At 52.1% G+C, this 20,678-nt stretch overlaps 1 protein-coding gene across 1 annotated transcript; it reads left to right on the top strand.

The window, feature by feature from the left end:
- The first annotated feature begins 328 nt into the window (after positions 1–328).
- SLC35F6 (solute carrier family 35 member F6) lies at positions 329–19,472 on the top strand. The gene is made up of 6 exons (XM_049784486.1): positions 329–522; positions 10,103–10,175; positions 14,372–14,543; positions 14,701–14,913; positions 15,774–15,884; positions 17,322–19,472. The coding sequence occupies exons 1-6, from the start codon at positions 446–448 to the stop codon at positions 17,792–17,794; spliced, it is 1,119 nt and encodes a 372-aa protein (XP_049640443.1). The 5' UTR covers positions 329–445; the 3' UTR covers positions 17,795–19,472.
- Positions 19,473–20,678: the final 1,206 nt, after the last annotated feature.

Genomic DNA, 20,678 nt, shown 5'->3' on the forward strand with positions numbered 1-20,678 from the left:
GTTGCGGGGCCGGGGCCGGCAGTCGGTGGGCGTGACCAGATAGCAGGGGCGTGGCCACATGGCGTGGGCGTGGCTGTGTGATCACATGACTCCGGCTCGGCGGGGCCACATTCCGGGGCGGGGCCAGCTGCCGGTAGGCTTGGTTATCTATCGGTGGGCGGGGACCAGCCGACAAGGGCGTGGCTATGTAATCACATGACTATGATGGGCGTGGCCACGTTCCGGGGCGGGACAGCTGCCGGTAGGTGTGGCCACCTGCCGGTAAGGCGGGGCCATCCGCCGGTAGGCGGGCCCATCTGCCGTGGGCGTGGCTACGTGATCACATGACTCCGGTTCCGGAAGCGGCGGCGCCCGAGACCCCTTGCACCGAGGACCCGGGAGCCTCCGCGGAGGTCGGAAGGAATTTGGGGGTCCCGGGGGCTTCGCGCGCTGCCCCGCCGCCGACATGGCCTGGACCAAGTACCAGCTGCTCCTGGCCGGGCTCATGCTCGTCACCGGCTCCATCAACACGCTCTCCGCCAAGTGAGTCCGGGCGAGGGAGGGAGCCGGCCCGGCCCGACCCGGCCTGCTGCGTCCGGCGACCCCCCGCGCCCCCTTTCCGTGCTCCTTCACCCCTTCCTTCCCGGGCTTCTCCGATCGGTCTAAAGCCCCAGCCAGGCCTGCCAGGCCTGCCAGGCCCGGGAAGGAACGGGGCAAGGGCAGGGGGAGGCTGAACCCCAACTTGGCTGGTGGGTTGGTTGGATTCGTCTCTTGCTGGGGGTCCCGGCCAGGCCCAGCCCGAACCCCCGAGCCTCAGTTTCCCTCTGCTTTCAGCGGGTGGGGTGCAGTGGCCGGTTCCTCTGCGCAGGCCGGGGACCCCCAAGTTGGGTGGGAGGCTGGACCCAGGTCCCCAAGTTGCACGCAGGGGGGGGCACCTGAAGCTTTGGAGGGGTTTCTGTCTCAGGCAGGTCGCACCCCAAGACAGGGACAAGGCTCTCCAGGTCTGGATGAATTGTCACCCCTACACCCAGGCTGGATCGTTCCCGGTAATCATGGAGCCTCTTTCCAGCAGAGCCTGGAATAAGTTGATTTAGGAGCCAGAGAGATGGGCTTTGCACACGCCTGACCAAGGCTCCATTGCATTGCGTACCAGGAGCAATCTTTGAGCTCCATACCACAAGATATGGCCTAAAAAGCAAATTTAAAAAAAAGAAAAGAAAAGAAAAAGAAAAATAATATTAGGATTTGAGCTCCCAACATATGGCAGAGGGCTAGCCTTGCCCCAGGCTCTATATTTGGCATTGCATGTCTCTCCAAGCCTCCCAAACCTCTTTAGCATAGCTAGGAAAAGAGCCCCCCACCTACACCTCACTGACTGGGGGGGAACCCTAATAGAATATGATCAACTTGATGGCCAAAGAGAGAAGAGTTTAGTGCAGGAAATTTGTAGGGAAGCTCCTGGCAGATGAGGGGCTCTAGGAGAAGTCACTGACCCACCGCGACTGTCCTCAGGACTCCCAGCTTATCCTGAACAAAACAAGTCAAGGGCTTCCATTGCTGTCTCAGCAGGCCTCAAGCACGTGCCTTGCTTGTTTGAGGCCCTGGGCTTTTTTCCCAACACAGCACAGTCCTTGAACACCGACCTGGGTGGGGGTGGGATTCAGGGTGTATGTGTGTGGTTAGGGTTGCCAGAAGATGACTGGGGCTTACCAGTTTACTGGTGGATCAAGTGTTGACTCAGCTCCCCCATAAACATTCCGGAACAGGTCAGATGGGAAAGGTTCTGGCTCCTCAGAGGCCACCTGAGAGGCTGGAAAAGGCCCTCAGGGGGACCCCAACCTTTGACCCCACTCTTTTGCCCTGTAGCCTGGTAGTGAGGGTGGGAGTGGTTGTTGAAGCGTCCCCTCAGTCCAGACCTGTCCCCTCCCTCCAGGAATTCTAAGATCAGCCCCTGGCAAGGCTGTAGTGTCTCCTTTGGGGGAGGAGGTCCTGAGGTCCCAGGCTGATAAGAATGGAGCCATGGGCCAGATAGGATGGAGCCCCTGGGTGGCCCCTCCCTCCCACTGAAATGTGCCAGACTGCTGAGTTTGGGGCAAAGGAAATTACTTGCCCAAGTCCAAGTCTGCTAGCCAGGGGCTGAGATCCTTCAGGAATCCAGGGACATTCCCTCTCTAACCCTACCTCTGACCACCCCAGGACCCCCATCCAGCAGCCTTGTCATCAGTTTCGTCCCTGTCCAGCTTTACCTCTGCCCCAGTTCTCCATTGTGGGGGAAGTAAGACCCTTGAGGAAGTGGGTTGGGCATGCACCAGGCACTGTGGGGGAATCTTGGGGTTCAGGGCTCTAGTGCAAGGGCCCCTCTGCCCATATAGCCACTCAGACAGGCCTGCCCCATCCTGGCCTTAGCAGAGGCCCCTTTCCTAATAAGTGGCTGCTTCTCTTTCCTTGGGCTCCTACCAGAACCTTCTGCCGAGGCTCCCCCCTGACATCCACCATTTCTCCTCATAGGGCTGCTTCCCCCTGACCCAGCGTCATGCAGAATCAAGTGTTCCCACAACCTCAGGTTCGATCCCCCATCATCCCATATGGTCCTCCAAGACTACCAGGACTGATTCCTGAGTGTCTGAGTCTCAGAGGCAAGAGGTTCTCAGGGAGTGGACCCTGTGGTCCTCCTGTCTCCTCCCCCACCCCCCTGCCCTACCCCTGGTGCAGGAGGAAGAAGCTGAGTTTTAGGGAGGAAGCTGCAGAGATTCTTCTAGGAGGGGCCCCACTTTTGATTGGAGGGGTCACTTCCTCTGTCGCCAGCCACAGGCCAGGCGGCTGCACATCCTCTCAGAGTGCTGAGGTCTGAGTTAGCCCCACCAGGGTAACTAACCCCAGAAAGGGGAGCCTAGAACATTCTACAGGGGTCTTTTGCTGCTTTCTTCCATATTGGAGTTTAGGGCTGGAGAGCTAGCACAGTGGGAGAGCATTTGCCCTGCACGTAGCCAACCTGGGTTTGGTCCTCAACACCCCATATGGTCGGTCTCCTGAGCCCTGCCAGGAGTGATCCCTGAGCACAGAGCCAGAAGTCGGTCCTGAGCACCACCAGGGTGCTTCCTCTCCTCCCAAAAAGATGGATGTTCTTACTCCAGCTGCATCTGCCTGGGTCAGCAGGGAAGGTTCCAGAGACTGGATGCTTCTGGCTCTGCTATCAAAGTCAGGAAGGGAATGCAGAGAGCAGAAAGGAATTCTGTTCTAAGGTACTGATTTGGGGACCACCTATGGAGGTGCCTGGAGATACTCTCCATCAGTGCTTGCAGGGATCATTCCCTTCCCTGCAAGTGGGGGGACGGACACACAGGGTAACAAGGATCCAATCTGGGTTCCCTACATACAGAATATCTGCTCCAGCCCACTGAGCTGTCTCCCTAGTAAACAATTTGTCTCGGACTCTCTGCCATGTACCAGATTTGGTACATCTTATTTCTTTTTTTTTTTTTTTCTTTTTGGGCCACACCCAGTGATCTCAGGGGTTATTTCTGTTTATGCGCTCAGAAATTGTTCCTGGCTTGGGGAACCATATGGGACACCACGGATCGAACCAAGGTCCGTCCTGGATTGGCCACATGCAAGGCAAACGCCCTGCTGCTGTTCTATCACTTCAGCCCCTGGCACATCTTATTTCATGTTCACATGACCTTCCTTGCTTGATAGATAAGGACCTTACATTTATTCTTTTGCGATTTTTGGGCCATACCCAATGATGCTTGGGTTACTCCTGGCTCTGCACTCAGGAATCACTCCTGGAAGGCCCAGGGGACCATTTGGGATGTCAGGGATTGAACCTGGGTCAGTTGCATGTAAGACAAACACCCTATTCACTGTGCTGTGGCTCCAGCCCAACTCTACCTTTTTGTTGTTGTTTGTTTTGTTTTGTTTTGGGGCCACACCAGCTGCACTCTGGGGTTACTCCTGGCTCTGAAATTGCCCCTGGCAGGCTCAAGGGACCATATGGGATACCAGGTTTCAGGCCGGCCATGTGTAAGACAAATGCTCTACCGCCATGGTATCGCTTCAGCCCCACCAACCCTGCATTTTTTATAAGGTGTGTAGGGACATTTCCCGCAGTGCTCAGGGGGCTACTACAAGCTCACTACAGATCCCTGGGTGCCAGGGATTGAACCTGAGGATTTTCTATACATGCAAAGCACAAGCTTCATCTTTTGTGAGCCACCTCCCAGGCCCCAATGAGAAAACTTCAACTTGTGTTGTCGCTAACATTTGAGCTCTTCACGGGCTTATGTGTGCTTTTGGACTGTCTCTGTACATAAATCTGGTTGGCCTTGGACCCTTCTGTTAACTCTCTGGGCCTGACTGTGACTTTCCATCCTCCAGTCCCCCACCACCACCCCACATAAAACAAAAGATTCTCTTGTTAAGTTTTGGGGTTTTTTGTTTGTTTGTTTGTTTGTTTGGAGGGTCACACCCAGCATTGCTCAGGGGTTATTTCTGGCTCTATGCTCAGAAATCGCTCCTGGCAGGCTCAGGGGACCATATGGGGATGCTGGGATTCAAGCCACCATCCTTCTGCATGCTATCCTCCTACCTCCATGCTATCTCTCTGGCCCCTAGATTTTGTTTTTGTTTTTGAGTCACATCCAGTGATGCTCAGGGGTTACTCCTGGCTATGTGCTCAGAAATCACACCTGGCTTGGGGGACCATATGGGACGCTGGGGATTGAACCCAGGAGCATCCTGGGTCAGCCGCGTGCTAGGCAAACACCCAACTGCTGTCCTGTCACTCCAGCTCCTTTTGTTAATTTTGAAGCCATGAAATTAAAGTGCCCTAGGGTCACTCCTGGAGGTGCTTAGGTGAGCAAACGTACCCTGACCCCTAAACGCTTGATGGCGAACCTATGGCCTGCATGCCATCGGTTGCACTCGAAGGCCTTGCAGCTGGCACGCAGGGAGGGGTCTGCAATTAAGATATGCGACGTTTGCCTTGCAAGCAGCCGATCCAGGACCAAAGGTGGTTGGTTCGAATCCCGGTGTCCCATGTGGTCCCCCGTGCCTGCCAGGAGCAACCCCTGAGTATCGCTGGGTGTGGCCCAAAAACAAACAAACAAACAAAAAAGATATGTGGGAGTTGAGTGTGCTGGTGTCTGCTTTGCAGCTCACCTGGCAACAGGGCCAGACTGGCCATTGGGAGGACCAGGCATTTTGCAGCTTTTTGAGCACTCGGGCTCAAAAAAGGTTAGCCATCACTGCCCTAAACAATCTCCCCAACCTATAGCACAGATTCTTGACCTGAAGCTTAAAGGGAAGTCAAGGTCCAGTGGATTGTGTGGGATGAGAGTAGAGTGAGCTAGAGTTAGTGGTGGATGTACAGGAGGGCCTGGAGTCCCCTAAGCACTGCTAGGAATAACACTCTCCACTTCCCCACACACGCATATACCCCGCGTGGTTCCCCCAAGCACTGTTGGGAATAACCGCCTAGACATCTTGGGCCCTGGCCTGAAAACAAAAATCACATTTGCAAAGCAACACTGCTGTGCCATGAACCCATAGTTCCTGAATCCCCCCCACCTGAGGTGGTCTCAGCCCTCCCCAGATGGTCTGACAGGTGCGGGGTGGGGGTTCCCTGGCAGCCACCAGACTGTGACTTCTGCCTGCTGCTCACTGACACCCAATTCCTGGAGCCCAACCTGCCCTTGGTCCTCAGATACAAAGGGATTGGGTTTCCATTTCAGCCTGGGAATGCTGCCAGCCCAGCCTGTCGAGGCAGATCTAGCTGGGAGTGGGGAGGAGAGTAGGGGCATTGCCTCGGGCTGATCCCTTCATGGCTGCAATCTGGGGTTCCAGCCTGCAAGCCAGGAGATGGAGGTCTAGGGAAGGTGCTGGGTGTGGAGCTCAGACCCCCTAAATGAGTGACAGGGGCCAGCAGATATTGCTAGAGCCCCAGTTGTCATTCCGGAGAGCTCCATGGGGTGGAGTCCCCGCTCACCTCTGGGTCAGGGTGGCACCGCCATGACATACTGGCTGCCCGGCCTACTTTGGCCCTGAACTTCCAGTTGACCTTCAGAGTCTAGCAGGATATCCTAGTGCATCCTGGGAGCTCCTGCCCTCCCCCAGCTCATTCATTGGCTTGGGCTCTGCAAACTCAGTCCAGCTTGGCATCTTCACCCAGGCCTGGTACATTCGCAGCCCAGGATGCTGCCCAAGATTTCTCTCTACTTTACCAGCCAGTCCCTGTACAACCTCTTTCTGGACAGGCCCAGGAGTGGGCTTTGTGGTCGTCCTGTCTAAGCCACTCACCCTGGGTCATTCTCACATGTTCTCCTGGCCCTGCACTGCACCTCTTAGCTTGGCGTCTCTGCCAAGGTCCTGGCCCCAGCTTTCCCCTCTTCAGACTCAGGGCACAGAAATGCCAGGCCTGGACAGCCCCTCACTAGTTGCCAGGATAAACCAAGAAAATCAGGTAGCCATGTAGTGCTCATCGCAGGCAGGCCAGGGAGGGACATTGAAGAAAAGGAAAGTCTGGGGCCAGAGTGGTGGTGGTGTAGCAAAACCGGCTTCACCAGTGACACTGACACCATCTTGGGCGAAAAGGCAAGGAGGTGTCATTTATTTAATGATGGACTTTAGTCAGGGCTGGCAAGACGGTTCAACAAACAAACAAACAAACAGGGCTGAGGGTGGTTCAAATCCGGCATCTCATATGTTCTCCAGTGCCTGCCAGGGATGATTTCTGAGTGTAGAGCCAGGAGTAACCCCTGAGCACTGCCAGGTGTGACCCAAAAAACAAAAACAAAAACAAAAAAAATGATGGACTTTAGTCAAGTACATGACCAGAAATGGTGGCTTGGATAGAGACACAGAGCACCTGTGGGAAGAACAAAGGAGACCAACGGAATGGCCTGAGCGATAGCACAGCAGTAGGGCATTTACCATGCATGCAGCCAACTTGGTTTCGATTCCCAGCATCCCATATGGTCTCCAAGCCTGCCAGAGGTGATTTCTGAGCACAGAGCCAGGGGTAACCCCTGAGTGCAAAAAAAAAGAATTTCTCCAGTGGTTGCTTTGTGACAGTACCTTGAGGTATACTGTGGCAGTAAGGGGATAACATGATATTTAGAGGGGTCTTATCGGGCACCCGCATTCCTTCCCCTTAAGTAACCAGGTGTGTCCAGAACTCTCCTGTTCTGTTCTTTTGGGGGTTGTTTTTATTTGTTTTGTTTTGGGGGTGTTTGGGCCATACCAATGCTCAGGGGTTATTCCTGACTCTGCACTCCTGGTAGCGCTGGGGTGCAGGGCTTATGGGATTCTAAGGATTAAGCCTGGATTGGCTGAATGCAAGGCAAATGCCCTACCCATTGTACTATCTCTCTGGCCCTCCCTCTCCAGTTTTGGTCAACTTCATGATCACTTAGCTGTTCATCTTTGACCTGTTCCTAGAATGGGTCATTCAGAGGTTCTTGCCTCGAGCTACCTGCTTATATTTCTCTTTCCCACTACATCAAGATAAGATATTTTTTCATGGGACTAGAGGGAAAGTATAGCTGGTAGGACACTTGCCTTGCACGAGGTTGACCAGGGTGCAATTCCAGGCTCCTTATATGGTCTCTGGAGCCTGCCAGGACTGATTCCTGAGTGCAGAGCCAGGACTAATTCCTGAGCACCCCCCCCCCAAAAAAAAAGACATGATATTTATTTTGTCTGTTGGTTTAGTTTTTGCTCACAGTTTCTCCTCGCTCTACACTCAGGAATCACTCCTGGCGGTGCTTTAGGTAGAGGGGAAGAGCATACGGGACACCAGGGATTGAACTCGGGTCAGCCATGTGCAAAGCAAGTGCCCTGCCTGCTGAACTATCTCTCTGGCCCCAAAGATAAGCTATTTCTTAAGCTGGCGTATAGAGTAAAACTGCAACTTCACCCTTATTTATCACAGCAGTACACCTAGAAAGGAACATCCCTTGCGTGCGGCCGACCTGGCTTCAGTCCCCACTATCACATGTGGTTGCCTGAGCACCTCTGGAGTGAATCCCACGCTTCACCCTCACACACAAAAGTGAAGGAAAAGGAAACCATCGGTCTGGAGAGAACCCCACCACTGGAGTGTGGCTTGGCCTGTGGGAGCTCTGGTACTGCCTGGTCCCCTGAACACAAAGCTAAGAGTAGATGTAAAGAAAAAACAAACAAAAAGTAATTATGGGGGGTAGTCACACCCTGTAGTATTTAGGGGTAACTCCTGGTTCTGCACTCAGAAATTGCTCCTGGCAGGCCCGGGACCATATGGAATGCTGGGAAACGAACCTAGGCCAGCCATATGCAAGGCAAACACCCTATCCACTGTGCTATTGCTCCAGCCCCCCAAAAGTCATTTTTTTTAATTATTTTATTTTAATTTTCAAAAAGTCATTTATAATTTAAAAAAAAAAAGTCCCCAGCTTTGTCCTGGAGATGCCACAACCCCTAGGATAGGGCCCAGTATGTCAATCGAGGTTCCCACTCATGGAGAATCTGGCTAGATCACAGCCCCTGAGTCCTCCAGAAATCAGTGGCCCTGGGAGACAGTAGTCAGGAAGGGCCAGGAGAGAGGAATCAAGAAGGGGGACATAGGATGAGGTTTCTGAGGCACTGGCCCAGGGAAGGGAGCTCGTGCCTGAACCAACAGGTGGGAGCTGCCAGCAGGTTGAGCCATCGAGGTTCTGGGCCCAGGACTGGTTTGTGGGAATGGTGCCACGGCTGAGCCTTCTGCCTGTATGAGTTCTGGACCACCCCTGTAGGCCTGCAACTGCCCTGCTTTGGGGCAGACCCAGGAATGACCCTGCGCCTCTCGGAGGAACACTGCTCCCCTTGCCTTGCCCAGAGGATAGACTACAGAGCGGAGCTCTCAGCCATGATTGTACCATAGGGACCCCTGCCCTAGGGTCTGGCGAAGCCTCCAATTATGTTTAGTTTTGTTCTGCTTTGTTTTTATTTGGGGGCAGATGGAGTAGGAGCACACCCGGCTTTGTTCAGGGATTGCTCCTGGAAGGGATTGGGGGACCCTATAAAGTGCCAAGGATTGATCTGGGGTCAGCTGCAGGCAAGACAAGTGACCTGCCTTCTATACTGTCTCTCTAGCTTCTAAAGGAATGGGTTTTGTTGTTGTTGTTGTTGTTTTGGCTTTTGGGCCACACCCAGCGGTGCTCAAGGGTTACTCCTGGCTGTCTGCTCATAAATAGCTCCTGGCAGGCACAGGGAACCATATGGGACACCGGGATTCGAACCAACCACCTTAAGTCCTGGGTCGGCCGCTTGCAAGGCAAACACCGCTGTGCTATCTCTCCAGCCCCTAAAGGAATGTTTTTAGACTGGGAAAAGATGGGGGTTTTCAAGAAAGTAAGAAAAAAAGTTAAGAAATGGAATTTGTGGGCCAGAGCGATAGCCAGCAGGAAGGATGTTTGCCTTGCACATGACCAATCCAGTTCAATCCCCAGCATTCTATGTGGTCCCCCAAGCCTGTCAGGAGAGATTTCTTGAACTCAGAGCCAGGAGTAAACCCTGAAAGCCACCTGTTGTGACCCCCAAAATGGAAACTGAATCTGTGAGACAGGAGAGAGGACTCAACACGCTGTGCACAACTGAGCCTGGGTTGCTCCTGGCATAGCTGAGCCTGGGTTGCTCCTGGCATAGCGTGGTCCTCCCAGCAGAGAGCTGGGTACCAGCTCCAAGCCCACTGGGGGACTTAACCTGATGGAAAAAAATCTAGCCTGTGACAGTGAAGTAAAGGTAAAGGCAGCGGCAGCAGGCAACATTGTTATTTGGGGTGGCAATGCACAGAACTCAGATTGGGGTGCAGATCTAATGCAGGGTGTGCATGGAGGGGCCCAGGCTTACAGCGCAGGCACAGGGACATCGCATTAAAGGTTGGAGGAAATGAGTCTCTTCAGCCCAGGCCCTCTGTAGTCGCTGTGAACCCAAGGATTTTGTGTCTGGGTCTGGTTAGCAGAGATACCCAGGTGCCTCGTTTGCAGGTAAAACCTTACTATGAAGAGTCTCCCGAGGAGAGCACCCTCTCTGGTAGTGCCTCAAGGCTTGGCATGAGGGGCAGGATGGCAGAGTTTAGGATGGACCCTTCTCTCTCCCTCTGCTGCAGGTGGGCCGACAAATTCAACGCCAAGGGCTGCGGAGAGAGCCAGGAGCACCCGTTCCAGCACCCCTTCCTCCAGGTACCTGCTTCTTCTCTCATCCAAAGGGGCCCGGAGAGATGCCCTGCACTGGACCTGCCCGTGATCTGACACTTGGTTGCCCATGCAGGACGCGTTTAGAAAGCATCAGTGCTAGGAGCAAGACCTGCACTGAACCCAGCCAGGGTGCAGGGCAGAGACAGAGGGTGGGGTCTCTGAGGATCACGCGGAGAGTACCAGCCCAGCTTGGCCCAGCTCTGCTGCCATTTGCTATGTGACTTTAACAGAGCTCAGAAGTTTCTCAGGGTCTCCATATCTCCTTCTGGGATATGATTAGGGGGTGGCCTAGATGGATGGTTTTCAGGTGGGATCCAGGCAGCCACTCAAGATATGGAGGTACATGGGGCCTTTGTGGATGCAGCTCTGTGCTGTCTGCAGTTGGGCTAGGGGTCAGGTCACCTCTTGCTGAAGGGAAGATTGTATTAGAACAAAAGGAATGGCCCAGAAGGGCTTGCCTGGCCTGCACTCAATCCAGGCTCCATCCTCAGCTCTGCATCTGGTCCCCTGAGATCCCTGGGAGTGATCCCAGAGCACTGAAGCTAGGAGTAAGCCCTGAGCACTGCTAGATGTGGCCCATAGATTGGAAAAGAAATGTTTTAGTGACAGGAAGGTGATTTGGGTAAGCTGCAAGCTTCGTGAGTGAAGTCCCAAATTCAATGCTATACTGAATGGCCCCCAGGACCTTCTGGCATAGCGGGAAATGAGCAACAGGCCACCTGGCCCACACCACCCGCTAAGTTTCTCAGGGAGTGCCCCAGTACTCCTGAACACCGGTAGGGAGGGGCACAGCATCTGCATTGAAAAAAGTGCTCTTAAAATGCCTAGAAGATGGTTGAGTGTTAAAAGCAGCTGGAGCAGGTGTGAGGCCGAGGTCCAGTGTCTGATCCCTGGAGCCTCGCACATGTGGCTACAATGCCCACAGCCCCCTCTGATCAGAAAAAGGGACAGCCCTTCCAGGTGACCCTCTTTCCTCTTCCTTGCTGTCAACTTTTTAAATGTTTTTTATTTGTTTATTTGATTTTTTGGGTTTGGGGGGAGTGGATCACACCTGGCAGCGCTCAGGGGTTACTTCTGGCTCTATGCTCAGAAATCACTCCTGGCAGGCTCAGGGGACCTTATGGGATGCCGGGATACAAACCACTGTCCTTCTGCATGAAAGGCAAACACCGTACCTTCATGCTATCTCTCCGCCCCCCCCCTTTTTTCCCTTTTTTCCCTGAATATTTTTTTCTTTTCTTCTTAATTTTTTTATTTTTTATTCTTATTAATTTTTTATTTTTAATTATGAGAACAAAGATGCAAAGAAAGAGGACAAGGTAAAGTTGCAGTGGAAGGACAATCACCCATAAACAGAATTCTCAGTAGTCCCATTGTTGATATCTTAACTTTGAACTTTCAGCCAAAGAACATTAAGAAAAATAAAACAGAACCAATGTACAATTACTTTGTCCCTCAAGTCCCCAGATTATAATACATAATATTTCTTAGCAGCACACAAAGAAATCTAAAGACATAAAACTTATGTAACTCCTTAAACATTGAAGGCAAAGTACTTTTTTACATTTCCATGCACATGCATATTAGTTTAAGTTAACCTCAGAAGTTTAAGTGGGTTGTTTTTCTTAAGGATTAGAGTCAAGGAGCACAGTAAAAACAGTGTTAGAGTGGCAATTATTGTTTGCATAGGCCCACCAAAATATGAGGGACATGGAAAGGAAAAGCCTTGGCCTAAATACAAGGAGACCCTACCCCTGAAGTTTCCTGGCATAAGACCAACTCTAGGCTCCAGGCAAACTAGTTTGTCCAATCCAGGTCATTGTCTGTAGTGCCAATACACTTTTATTCACACAGTCTCTGTTGTTGGTATCATGTTTCTGTATTAAAGATCCTGGAATCTGCATATCCTATATTGCAGTCAGGATGGTGCAGAGCGTCCTTTCGTTTCACCTCACAATTAAAGGGCAATGCAGAGAACCCTATCCTGTAAGCAGGTCATTGTTGTTGTCAAGTCTTCTTAGTGTTAAGGGAGTCTCTTTTGAGCAGGTCAATGTCAGAGCCGTGGTAGGGTCTTCCCTGGTAGAGGATTGCTTCCAGGTGTTGTTATAAAAAACCTTGGATGTTTCGTAGATAGCTTCCCTGGTTCAGGGGTGAATGGAGGATGCCCATTCTTCTGAGGCCTGTGCCAGGTCATTATATCAATGTTCAGGATGTAAGGCCCCATTGCACTACGAGATTTGTGTGTTCCAATCTCTATTAGATAAGAACTTATTTGTATGTACAGTATTTTCCCATTTTAATGTGCCTATGCAAACAAGAAACAATGCCATGTGGCATTATCGGCGCATATGGGGGCCATAAGAACAAGTCCAACAATCCCCATGAATTGTTTCAATCATAAGCATTAAACTGAGGGACTCTTCCACCAAAATTCCTTATTGAACAGCTCACAAAGAGAAGACAAGATAAAAAGTGGGTAGAATCTTCACAGTAAAAGAATATTTAGAAAGAGTTATAGCTGTTAAAGAAAATACACCTATGTGTCCATTTTATGTCTTTTGAGATAGTTGGAGGTTGTTAAATCCAATGCACGACTTTGGTCTATGATTAGAACTGTGTAGTACTGAAGTTAAAAAGGGTAAATGTGAGGCACTGATGTTTGGGGGTGAGAGAGTTAAAGAGTAATAATGAGCTTTGTAGGGGTGTGCGAAAGGGCAAAATCTGTTGGGGCAGGAGGTCAGTCTTGGTACCTAACAAATTAAAGAACTGAGAGTAAAGAGGGTTAATTTTTTTTTTTTTTTGTCCATACCCGGCATTGCTCAGGGGTTACTCCTGGCTGTCTGCTCAGAAATAGCTCCTGGCAGGCACGGGGGACCATATGGGACACCAGGATTCAAACCAACCACTTTTGGTCCTGAATCGGCTGCTTGCAAGGCAAACGCCGCTGTGCTATCTCTCCGGGCCCAGTAATTTGAGCTGATTATTTTTGGCTTTTCAGGCCACACTTGTTTGATGCTCAGGGGTTACTCCTGGCTAAATGCTCAGAAATTGCTCCTGGCTTGGGGGGACCATATGGGACACCGGGGATCGAACCGCAGTCCTTCCTTGGCTAGCGCTTGCAAGGCAGACACCTTACCTCTAGCGCCACCTCGCCGGTCAAGAGGGTTAATTAAGGGGAAGATAATGACTCCGGATTGGGAGGTGAGGGAGTAGAAGGTGAATATTTTTTTTAATGAGACAGAACAGAAAGTCCTAGTACACAGTGAGGGCAACTAGAACACACAATTTTTTGTTTGGTTTTGGTTTTGGTTTTGGGTATCACCAAGCAGCACTTAGGGACTACTCCTGGCTCTACGCCCAAAAGTCGGTTCTGGCAGACTCAGAGGGGACCATATGGGATGCCAGGATTCGAACCACCATCCTTTTGCATGCAAGGCAAATGCCCTACCTCCATGCTATCTCTCTGGTCCCAACTTTTTAAATGTTTTTTTAAACTTTTTTTTTTTTTTTGGTTTTTGGGCCACACCCGGTAACGCTCAGGGATTACTCCTGGTTATGTGCTCAGAAGTTGCTCCTGGCTTGGGGGACCATATGGGACACCGGGGGATCGAACCGCGGTCCGTCCAAGGCTAGCGCAGGCAAGGCAGGCACCTTACCTTTAGTGCCACCGCCTGGCCCCTGTTTTTTAAACTTTTTAAATTAAAGATTTTTAGGGGGGCCGGGCGGTGGCGCTAAAGGTAAGGTGCCTGCCTTGCCTGTGCTAGCCTTGGACGGACCTCGGTTCGATCCCCCGGTGTCCCATATGGTCCCCCAAGCCAGGAGCAACTTCTGAGCACATAGCCAGGAGTAGCCCCTGAGTGTTACCGGGTGTGGCCCAAAAACCAAAAAAAAAAAAAAAAAAAAGATTTTTAGGGGCCAGAGTGATAGCATAGTGGAATAGGGCATTTGCCTTACACATGGTCGACCAGAGTTTGATCCCTGGTGATCCCCTGAGCCTGCCAGGAGTGATTTCTGGGTATTCCCAGGAGTAACCCCTGAGCACCGTCTGGTGTGACCCAGAAACAAAACAAAACAAAAAAAGATTTTAAATGTCAGGCAGGGTAGCACACCGAAGATTTTTGGTGAGAAGTAAAATGATCAAAAACTCAGTTTTTAAAACTTCCTCGGCTCTGCCCCTGCAGGCAGTGGGCATGTTTCTAGGGGAGTTCTCCTGCCTGGCTGCCTTCTACATCCTGCGTTGTCGAGCAGCAGGGTCTCCAGACAGCAGCCTGGATACCCAGCAGCCCTTCAATGCCTTTCTTTTCCTGCCCCCCGCCCTCTGCGACATGACCGGGACCAGCATCATGTATGTGGGTGAGTAGCAGACGGGCACTTGAAGACAGCCAGCCCTACACACACACTGATCCTCCTCCTGCCCTCCCACTCTGTCCCTGGGCATGCACATGGGGCAAGCCTTCGACGGGGCCAGCCTTCGACGGGGCCCTGAGCTGCTTTTCCTGTCCCCTCCCAGCCCTGAACATGACCAGCGCCTCCAGTTTCCAGATGCTGCGGGGCTCGGTCATCATCTTCACAGGCCTGCTCTCAGTGGCTTTCCTGGGACGCAGGCTGGCACTAAGCCAGTGGCTGGGCATCGTGGCTACCATCGCGGGGCTGGTGATCGTGGGCCTGGCCGACCTCAGTAGCAAGCACGACGACCAGCACAAGCTCAGCGACGTGATCACAGGTGCGGCAGGGCCAGAGGAGGTGAATTGAGAGAGTCCAGACTGTCTTTCCCTCATCCTGTCCTTCCTCCCACTAGCATCACCTTAATGGTGTCAGAGGAACTTACCAGACTCCTGCCAGGCTTGCCTCAGGGAAGGGGGCCATCAGTGATCCAGCTGGTGGTAGCAGGCACTGCCTGTCCAGGAGAGAAAAGACCAGAGACATGGGAGGGGGTGCAGCAATGACTTAACTTGCTTATATATAGATGTATAAAAATGTACATACATGGGGCTGGAGCGATAGCATGTTTGCCTTGCACACAGCTGACCCAGGATGAACCTCGGTTTGATCCCACCGGCGTCCCATATGGACCCTCAAGCCAGGAGCGATTTCTGAGTGCATAGCCAGGAGTAACCCCTGAGTGTCACCGGGTGTGGCCCAAAAACCAAAAAAAAAAAATAATAATAATAATAATAATAATGTATACATATATGCATACATAGAGGTACTTACCTGTACATGCATACACCTGGGTGCATCTGAGCCACTAGATCAGGAGGGCAGAGGAAGGAAGGAAGGTCCAATGGGCTGAAGGCAGACGACCCTGGCAAGTTTGTCAGCAAGCGTTGTTGCACCCATTTCACACTGGGGTGTCCCTGCTAGCCATGCAGCATAAGGCGAAACTAGAGGCATCTGTCTCTGGGTGTGGCCACTTGGTGGCCAGCATAGCCCTGAGGCCTATGCCCCTCTAGAACCTTAGTGCCCACCTGCCCTTAGGGGCCAGATCAGGCCAGGGATAAAGGGTAAGGTAGGGACCTGAGAAGGTCCTGGGTCCCCATTGCTGCCCAGCCCTGCCTCATGGGGGCTCATCCTGTCTCCCAGGGGACTTGCTGATCATCATGGCCCAGATCATCGTCTCTGTCCAGATGGTGCTCGAGGAGAAGTTTGTTTTCAAGCACAATGTGCATCCGCTACGGGCCGTCGGCACGGAGGGTATGTGCAGGGATACAGGGGCTGGGAGGGCAGCGTATGGCCTGAATGCACCAGGAGCCCAGGCAAGGGGCTGGGACCCTGGGAAGGGCTGAGCTTCCTGCCCTCTCCCTTGCTCCACATGCGTGAACAGATTCTCCGACGTCTGCTGTGTACACTGCCCAAACGAGACAAGGCCCTTCCCTAGATACTCTGCCTGGCAGGGCATAAGTCATCCCCAGAATAGCCACCACAGTGTCCTGGGTTAGGGCAAGTGGCCTGGGAGCTTCGGGCCTCCGTGCAACAGTGAGCAGGTGGATTCCCCTCTCCAGACAGAGGAGCTAGGGGTGCTGAGCAGGAGTCTGAGAACACCACAAAAGCTCCCGGGCACACTGAAGACTTGATGTCGAGAAGGGGACCCTGAGCCCAACAAGGCAAGGTCACTTCATCAGAGACTCAAACATCAGGATAGTAGATTTAAAAGAAAAAGAACATTGCTGTGGGGCTGGAGCAATAATACAGCAGGAATGGCATTTGCTTTATACATGGCCAATACTAATAGTAGTAGTATACTGTTATTACAGTATTATAATACTACTATTATTACTAATAACACTACAAGAATAATACCTCTCCAGCCCACTGGGCTAGTGGATTTAGATTTCAAATGTCAGGCAGGGTGGCATCATCAAAGGTTTTAGAGCAGGGAAGTAAAATGATCAAAATTCAGTTTTATTTTTTTTATTTTTTTGTTTGTTTGACTTTTGGGTTTTGGGCCACACCCAATGTCGCTCAGGGGTTACTCCTGGCTCTGCGCTCAGAAGTCCCGGCAGGCTCAGGGGACCGGTTGGGTTGCTGGAAATCAAACCCAGATCTGTCCCAGGTCGGCTATGTGCAAGGCAAACGCCCTATTTCAGCCCCAAAATTCAGTTTTTAAAATGTAAAACTAGAGGCCAGAGAGATAGTACTACAGGTAAGCCACTTGCCTTGCATGTGGCCAACCCAGGTTTGATCCCCAGCACCCCATAAGGTCCTCTGAGCTCTGCCAGAGTACTTCCTGAGCTCAGAACCAGGAGTAACCCCTGAGCACTGCCTGGTATGGTCCAAAAACAAAACCAAAAAATCATGAAACTAGGATCCAGAGCAATAACACAGCAGATAGGGGGTTTGCCTTGCATATGACCAACCCAAGTTCGATACCCAGCATCCAAAGTGGTCCCCGAGCCTGTTAGGAGCACCATTGGGAGTGGCCCAAAAACCACAAACCAAAAAGTAAAGTAAAGACAAAACCAAAAGTAAAGTAGGGGCCTCCTGTTCCCATCAGCTGCCACTATCGCTTCCCAGTTGGGGAGACACATCCCCAAGGAGGAGAAGGCAGTGCTGGAGACACTGAGGTACTGGAGGGTTGGGCTCAGGGTCCTTGCTGGGATGCAACCACCTACTCCCCCCATACTCCCACAGGCCTCTTCGGCTTCGTGATCCTCTCACTTCTGCTGATACCCATGTACTACATCCCCGCCGGCTCCTTCAGCGGCAGCCCCCGAGGGACACTGGAGGACGCTCTGGATGCCTTCTGCCAGGTGGGCCAGAAGCCGCTCATCGCCCTGGCACTGCTGGGCAACATCAGCAGCATCGCCTTCTTCAACTTTGCGGGCATCAGCGTCACCAAGGAGCTGAGTGCCACCACGCGCATGGTGCTGGACAGCCTGCGCACCGTGGTCATCTGGGCGCTCAGCCTGGCGCTGGGCTGGGAGAGCTTCCAGGCGCTGCAGATCCTGGGCTTCCTCGTGCTACTGGCAGGCACTGCCCTCTACAATGGGCTGCACCGCCCGCTGCTCAGCCGCCTGGCCCGGGCCCGGGCCCCCACTGCCGCAGATGAGGGAGAGCGTGAAAGACTGTTGGGGGATCCCCAGGTGTCTATCAACACCAGCTGAGGCTAACACTTCCCTGGACTGGGGAGCTTTAAGGGCCTGCCTCCCACCCTCCCTTCCCCCTAGTTGTCATCACATGGGATGACAGGCCATGCAAATTCTCCTTGATCACCCCTTGCAGACCCCACAAGCACCAGGGCACCCCCCTCCAGGCTTTCCCCACGTCCCCAGGAAGTGACTTAGCAGGAACTCGTTACCTGGATGCTTCCGGATCAGAAAAAGCTCAGCCTCCAAAGGGAAACTCAAACCATAGCCTCGAGCAGCAGGTGGGACCCATGCTGAACCTGTCTGCTGGCACCGGGACTCTGTACAGCCTCTGCAGCTGTCCCAGAGACCCTTGACCCTGGTCTTCTGGGAGCTTCTGATTTCCAAGGAAGGTGTCACAGCCCTTTGTTGGCTGCACCTGGGCCTCCCTGGTCCTGTTCAGAGGTGCCCGAGCTCACAGTCCTGCCTGGCCTCCATTGCGGGCACCTTCTAAGAGCTACCATGAGCACCTCATCTTCCCCTTGAAAGATGGGGAGGCTGAGTTCTTTGATCATGGGGCCCTGCAGGCTGACACCCAGGGCACAGCTGAACCTTAGCTGAGCCCCACCCAGATACAATGCAGCCAGGGTGATGGGTTGGCTCAGTACCCCAAGCTTTGGTTATGAGGCTCAACTTCCATCCTCTCTCAGGCTGAGGGGGCACAGACAGTCCTGGAGAGTTGCATGTCTTGGAGCCTGAGTTCATTCTGGGTCTGCCTGATCTTGGTCTTAAAGCCCTACCTGCCACATAGTCTCTCTGGGGTCTTTGGGGACTTATCATGTATTGTCCTTAAGTCTCCACGCCCTACAGAGACATCGGGTAATGGGTATGGGGTGGTGCTGGTGGCCAGGAAGCCTCCTGGCAGCCTTTGGTCCGTTTATTTTTCTCACTCTGGCAGCTTCTAGGCAGCCAAGGCCTTAACATAGATGCTCAGAGGCAGGGCAGACAGTGGCTGCAAGCTGGAGGGAGGACAGTGGCTTCTACAGGCTAAGGGCAGAGCAGTGCTTGTCCCAAGATGGGGCTTCCCTGGCAGTGGTGCCAGGTTGCCAGAAACAATTGGATACCAGGCTGCTTCAGTCAAAATTGGGAGCTTGAAGATGGATTTGAAGCTTTTAATTTTTTTGTTTGAGGGTGCACCTAATGGTGCTCATGGCTTACCTCTGGCTCCATACTGAGGGAGTAACACCTGGTGAGGCTCAGGGGACCCTATGCAGTGCCTGGGATTGAATCAGAGTCAGTTGCTTGGAAGGCACACGCCTTAACCCCTGGATTCTTAGATATTTTCTTTTTTATTTTGTTTTGGGGCCACACCTGCTAACGCTCAGGGGTTAGTCCTGGCTATGCGCTCAGATATTGCTCCTGGCTCAGGGAACCTTATGGGATGCTGGTGATTGAACCCAGGTCCATCATGGGTCAGCGATGTACAAGGCAAACACCTTACTGCTGTGCTATCACTTCGGCCCCAGATATTTTCTTTTAAGGCAGGCCTGTGGATAAGGGAGTTATAGAGATTAGTGCAGGGATTAAGGCACTTATCTCGAACACCTGTTTGATCCCCAACATACATGGTTTCCCTGAGCATTGCAAGGTGTAGCCCAAAACCCCAAGTTTTAAAAAGCTGCAAATACTTGCCTTTTGTGTGTTGAGTTGGGTGCCCAGCACTGCATCAGCCATGAGCTGCTAGGTGTGACTCTGGTGTTGCCCAGCCAGCCGCAAACTGGGCCAGAGTAGTCCCTGAGCACTACCGGGGAGGCTTCCCCTCCTTTTCCCAAAAATGGTAAATCAGTTCCGTTCTTTTAAGGACCACATTGCTGAGTCCATCTGCAGTGTTGGCATGGAAAGTTTCAGTGCCAAAGCACAACAGCTCATGGAGAGAAAGAACAGGCCTGTCCAAGGTTCACAGCCTTGAGTGTGAAGCCCATGGCCTAGCCTTAGCCTCGGCACACACAGGCCTACAATGGTGCCAAGTGAGGGGAGCCCTAGCCTTTATTTGAAGTGTCATGGGAGTCGGGGGAGCTTTTGGCTTTCATATGAAAAGGTTGGGGTGGTAATGGCCCTTGGGAGGAAGGGATACCCCATCAGACCCGGCAGCTTTCTTGCTTGACTTCTACAGTTTGGGGGTCTTACGTCTCATGCACGGGAAAGCCAGCTCCGGCTGCAGGTGGGAATCATGATCATGAACTGAAGGTGCTGGTAAAATGTCACCATATGCCACGTCTGTGGAGTGCTGCCAACCCCTGGATGGGCCCACCTGGTGTCATGTCCTTGCAGGGGGATGGCTCAGAACGTCAATGGGAAAGAAAAAGTTTTAGATTTATAAGGAAAATAATTTCCAATCCCTTCAAAAGACGGGAAAAAGAGGTGAAATGAGTCATTTTCAAAGAACAAATGACCAAAAAGTGGGAAAAAAATGCTCTGCGTCATTAATCATTGGGGAGATGCAAAATCAAAGCAACAATGAAATATCTCATGCCAGGAAGACTGGCACACAGCAAAGAACAACCAGTGCTGGTGCAGATGTGGAGAGAAAGAAACTTCGTTTACCACTGGTGGGAATGCCAACTGGTCCAGCCTTTCTGGAAAACAATATGAACATTTCTTTAAAAATCTAGTAATTGGGGCTGGAGAGATAGCATGAAGGTAGAGTGTTTGCATGCAGAAGGACAGTAGTTCGAATCCTGGCATCCCATATGGTCCCTCAAGCCTGCAAGGAGCGATTTCTGAGCATAGAACCAAGAGTAACTCCTGAGTGTTGCCGAGTGTGACCCGAAAACCAAAAAAAGAATCTAGTTATTGAGCTTCCATTTGTCCAAGCAACTCCACTTGGGAGTTGGTCTCAAAAGCAAAATAGAGAAGACATTTG

This window comes from Suncus etruscus, chromosome 12, assembly GCF_024139225.1.
Source record: "Suncus etruscus isolate mSunEtr1 chromosome 12, mSunEtr1.pri.cur, whole genome shotgun sequence".
Taxonomy (NCBI): Eukaryota; Metazoa; Chordata; class Mammalia; order Eulipotyphla; family Soricidae; genus Suncus; species Suncus etruscus.

What these genes read in the sequence shown, in the direction of transcription:
- SLC35F6 (XM_049784486.1), top strand. Translation starts at nt 446, where the DNA reads ATGGCCTGGACCAAGTACCAGCTGCTCCTGGCCGGGCTCATGCTCGTC. An exon ending in ATCAACACGCTCTCCGCCAA is followed by an intron (nt 523 to 10,102) that starts GTGAGTCCGGGC and finishes CCTCTGCTGCAG; the next exon opens with GTGGGCCGACAAATTCAACG. An exon ending in GACCAGCATCATGTATGTGG is followed by an intron (nt 14,544 to 14,700) that starts GTGAGTAGCAGA and finishes GTCCCCTCCCAG; the next exon opens with CCCTGAACATGACCAGCGCC.